Source organism: Pristiophorus japonicus, chromosome 6, assembly GCF_044704955.1.
Source record: "Pristiophorus japonicus isolate sPriJap1 chromosome 6, sPriJap1.hap1, whole genome shotgun sequence".
NCBI lineage: Eukaryota > Metazoa > Chordata > Chondrichthyes > Pristiophoridae > Pristiophorus > Pristiophorus japonicus.
Genome location: NC_091982.1, coordinates 68420643 through 68425259, shown reverse-complemented (window position 1 = coordinate 68425259; position 4617 = coordinate 68420643). Strand labels below are relative to the sequence as shown.

The 4617-nt window shown below is 50.5% G+C and overlaps 1 protein-coding gene across 1 annotated transcript; it reads right to left on the bottom strand.

The window, feature by feature from the left end:
• Positions 1-2447: 2447 nt before the first annotated feature.
• On the bottom strand, positions 2448-3769 carry gpr101 (G protein-coupled receptor 101). The gene has a single exon (XM_070883968.1). The coding sequence runs from the start codon at positions 3767-3769 to the stop codon at positions 2504-2506; it is 1266 nt and encodes a 421-aa protein (XP_070740069.1). The 3' UTR covers positions 2448-2503.
• Between the last annotated feature and the right edge of the window lie 848 nt (positions 3770-4617).

The following is a 4617-nucleotide window of genomic DNA, read 5'->3' as shown; positions in this document are numbered from 1 at the left end:
GCCCCTACACTCCTGCCATTGGTCGTCCAACACGTCCATCCTCTCGGGGCCAATGTTCTCTTTAAGCTGTGCAGCCGCGGAGCGCTCCGGGGAACCCGGGCAGCCTGCTAGCCCGTTTTACGATGCAAAGACCGCGTCTTGTGAATGTCCCTCACGGGCCCTTAAAAGGGCTGCGCGGCACGGAAATTAATTACAGGGACCATTGCTCAGGGCTTCACCCTCCCATGGCCAATTGGAAAAGGAACAGACCCTTCAGTACCCGATTGGATGAATCGTAACCTTCAGTTAAACAGCTTTATTTTTAAACCATCTCCACTATTTTTATAGTTCAAACAAAAGCGTACAAAGTAAATGAAAATGCACAAATGATGTTAATGGTGCTGTGATTGATCTCCGGGGCCAACTTGACACCTAATTGCCAACTGGGTGTATTAGTGTTTAACCGATTGCTCTGAAATTTCTTCCCTCAGCAAGTGGTTACAATTTATGGGTGGAGCTGCCAAGGCCATAGAATCATAGAGATTTACAGCGCGGAAGGAGGCCATTTCGGCCCATCGTGTCCGCATTGGCCAACAAGAGGCCATCCAGCCTAATCCCACTTTCCAGCTCTTGGTCCGTAGCCCTGTAGGTTTTGGCATTTCAAGTGCACATCCAAGTACTTTTTAAATGTGGTGACGGTTTCTGCCTCTACCACCCTTTCAGGCAATGAGTTCCAGACCCCCACAACCCTCTGCATGAAGAAATTTCCCCTCAAATCCCCTTTAAACCTTCTATCACTTACTTTAAAATTATGCCCCCTGGTTGTTGACCCCTCTGCTAAGGGAAATAGGCCCTTTCTATCCATTATATCTAGGCCCCTCATAATGTTATACACTTCAATGAGGTCTCCCCTCAGCCTCTGTTCCAAAGAAAACAAACCCAGACTATCCAATCTGTCCTCATATTTAAAATTCTCCAATCCTGGCAACATCCTCGTAAATCTCCTCTGTACCCTCTCCATTGCAATCATGTCCTTCCAGTAATGTGGTGACCAGAACTGCATGCAGTACTCCAGCTGTGGCCTAACCAGTGTTTTATACAGTTCAAGCATAAGCCCCCTGCTCTTGTATTCTATGCCTCAGCTAATAAAGGCAAGTATTCCGTATGCCTTCTTAACCACCTTATCTACCTGGTCTGCTACCTTCAGGGATCTGTGGACATGCACTCCAAGGTCCCTTTGTTCCTCTATACTTCTCAGTGTCCTACCATTTAATGTGTATTCCCTTGCCTTGTTAGCCCTCCCCAAATGCATTACCTCACACTTCTCTGGATTAAATTCCATTTGCCACTGTTCTGCCCACCTGACCAGTTCATTGATATCTTCCTGCAATCCGCAGCTTTCTTCTTCATTATCAACCACACAGCCGATTTTTGTATCATCTGCTAACTTCTTAATCATACCCCCTATATTCAAGTCTAGATCATTGATGTATACCACAGAAAGCAAGGGACCCAGTACTGAGCCCTGCAGAACCCCACTGGAAACATCCTTTTAGTCACAAAAACACCCATCAACCATTACCCTTTGCTTCCTGCCTCTGAGCCAATTTTAGATCCAACTTGCCACTTTGCCCAGGATCCCATGGGCTTTTACTTTCGTGACCAGTCTGCCATGTGGGACTTATCAAAAGTTTTGCTAAAATCCATATACACTACATCATATGCATTGCCCTCATCAACCCTCCTGGTTACCTCCTCGAAAAATTCAATCAAGTTAGTCAGACACGACCTTCTCTTAACAAATCCGTGCTGACTGTCCCTGATTAATCCGTGTCTTTCTAAATGTAGATTTATCCTGTCCATCGGGATTTTTCCAATAATTTTCCCACTACTGAGGATAGGCTGACAGGCCTGTAATTACTCGGTCTATTCCTTTCTCCCTTCTTAAACAAGGGTACCACATTAGCAGTCCTCCAGTCCTTTGGCACCACACCTGAAGCCAGAGGATTGGAAAATGATGGTCAAAGCCTCTGCTATTTCCTCTTTTGCTTTGCTTAACAGCCTGGGATACATTTCATCCGGGCCTGGGGACTTATCCACTTTCAAAGCTGCTAAACCCCTTAATACCTCCTCTCTCCATGCTTCTATCCCATCTCTATCCTCTCTCCTTGAGCGGTTATCATCTTTGTGCAGGGGTGAATCTATTTATTCTCAATGGGTTAACCCCGCTGTTAAATAACAGATTCGGTGTCTTCATATGCTAGTATTCCACTGTGTAACTTCCAAGAGCATCATTTCTGAAGATTTAACCACTTACACATTCGCACTTTGAAGTATTCCTGTGTTGATTAGAAAATTACTATAATTTCTACCCATAAAAAATAAGTTATTCTACTACAACTGTATTACAAATGTTTGCAGATACTGTATTAACATTTAAAACTCGTTATTAAAACAAATTGCACATGTACAAATAAGCGGTGCCGTTCACTGGCTGCTCCTCAGAGTAAGTTGGACCATTTTGCTATTTCAGTCCTGTGTCGGGCGGTTGGCTGGGGAGGAGGTTAAGCTCGTTTTCGGAGCTGCAGCTGGTTGAAAGTGTCTCCCTGCGATAGCCTTTGGGATTCTGCGGTCCGGTGATGTCCGTGGGAGTTAATGCCGAGATGGTCGCTTCTTCCCAAGATTTCAGGGGACAGACCTGCGAAGCACCGGTGGAAAAGTGCGAGTGGAAAATCCTGCCATCCGTCATGGTGAGACAAGTGTCGAGCGCAGAGTTCCTGGGCTGCAGCTGCCTGCAGCAGGGGCCACACAGCAGGATGAGGAACTCGGTCCTGACGCTCTTGTGCATGTACCCGTAGATGTAAGGGTGGATGCAGCACTGGCAGTAGAAGAGGACCAGGGCCCAGGTGGTGAGCCAGGGAGGCAGGGGCTTGGCTCGACTGATGGTCACGATGCTCAAGATGCTATAGGGGCCCATGCTGAGAATATAGGAGGCCATGATGACGAAGACCACCCGAGCCGCCTTGCAGCGGTAATGAAAGCGGCTGTGACGGGTCCTGGTGTCCACGCTGGGAATGGAAACGTTGGTTGTGTCCGAAGCCCTTGGCTGGGCGTTGGGTTGGGTGGGGTGAACCAGGGCGTTCTGCCTCCGAGCTGCCCTGAACACCATCCAGTAACAGCCCAGCATGACGCAGACAGGCAGCCAGAAGGTGAGGAGGGTAGTGAGCAGGGTGTAGGAGGGGCTGGACGACCAGGCCAGGCTGCAGACGTTGCGAGCATCGAAGCCCACCTGCCCCCAGCCGTAGAGAGGGGGGGTACTCTGAGCTGTACCGAGCAGCCAGGTGAAAACAATCAGGTGGTTGCCTCTCCTGGGGGTCATTCGCGTGGGGTAGGACAGGGGGTGGATGATGGCCAGGTACCTGTCAATGGAGACCACCACGATGGTGTTGACACCAGCGAATGCAAAGAGATGCATCAAGACCACCAGCGCCTTGCAGAAGCCCCTGCCGAGGGGCTGGACCCCCGGAACACTGGCCACAATCACCAGAGGCATCACCACCACCGTTTGGAACAGGTCAGCCAGCAGCAGGTTGAAGACGAAACGGTTGGCCACGTGCAGCAGCTGGGGTTTGCGCTGGAACACCATGAGCACCACTGTGTTCCCGAACAGAGAGGTGCACAGGATGGCTGACACCAGCACAATCCTTAGCAGGTCCTCGGCACACAGGCTCCGAGCACCCACCCAAAGTGTAGAGTTGGTGGCGTTACTGTGGAGTCTGAACACGGACATCTCTCCTCCGGGTAACCACCCCCCCCCCTCCCTATCCCCAAACCCCCCCCAGCCCTTCCACCCACACACAAACACTCTCCTCAACCACTCCCAATATCTCCCAGCAGGCCGATCATTTCCAGACACTCCTTCCATCCCGGGAATCCAGGTCAGCTCTGGGAACGTCTCTCGTCATTGCAGGTCGGGCTTTGTGTTGCTCCAGCCCACATCCACCTGAAATCACATGACACAATATCACTGACTGGTTATTGACTTCTCCCCTCAGGCTCCCTCACCCCCACCCAATGAGATCCAATCGCAGAGCTGGTTACTAACCCCTCCCCTCAGGCACCCTCACCCCCACCTAATAAGATCCAATCACAGTTGGTTACTGACCTAAACCCTGCCCCCGCTCCCCTCCCCCCCACCATACCTGCTCCTAAGACCAACGTCATTGTCTTTGGCCCCCGCCACAAACTCCTTTCCCTAGGCACTGACTCCATCCCTCTCCTTGGCCACTGTCTGAGGCTCAACTGGCCGTTTACAATATTTGACCCTGAGATGAGCTTCCGACCACATATCCACTCCTTACCTAAGACCGCGCCTATTTCCACCTCCGTAACATTGCCCGTCTCCGCTCCTGCCTCAGCTCATCTGCTGCTGAAACCCTCATCCATGCCTTTGTTACTTCCAGACTTAACTTTTCCAATGCACTCCTGGCCGGCCTTCCACATTCTACCCTACGTAAACTTGAACTCACCTAAAACTCGGCTGCCCATGTCCTAACTCGCACCAAGTCCCGCTCACCCATCACTCCTGTGCTCGCTGACCTACATTGGCTCCTGGTCTGGCAAAGCCTCGATTTCAAA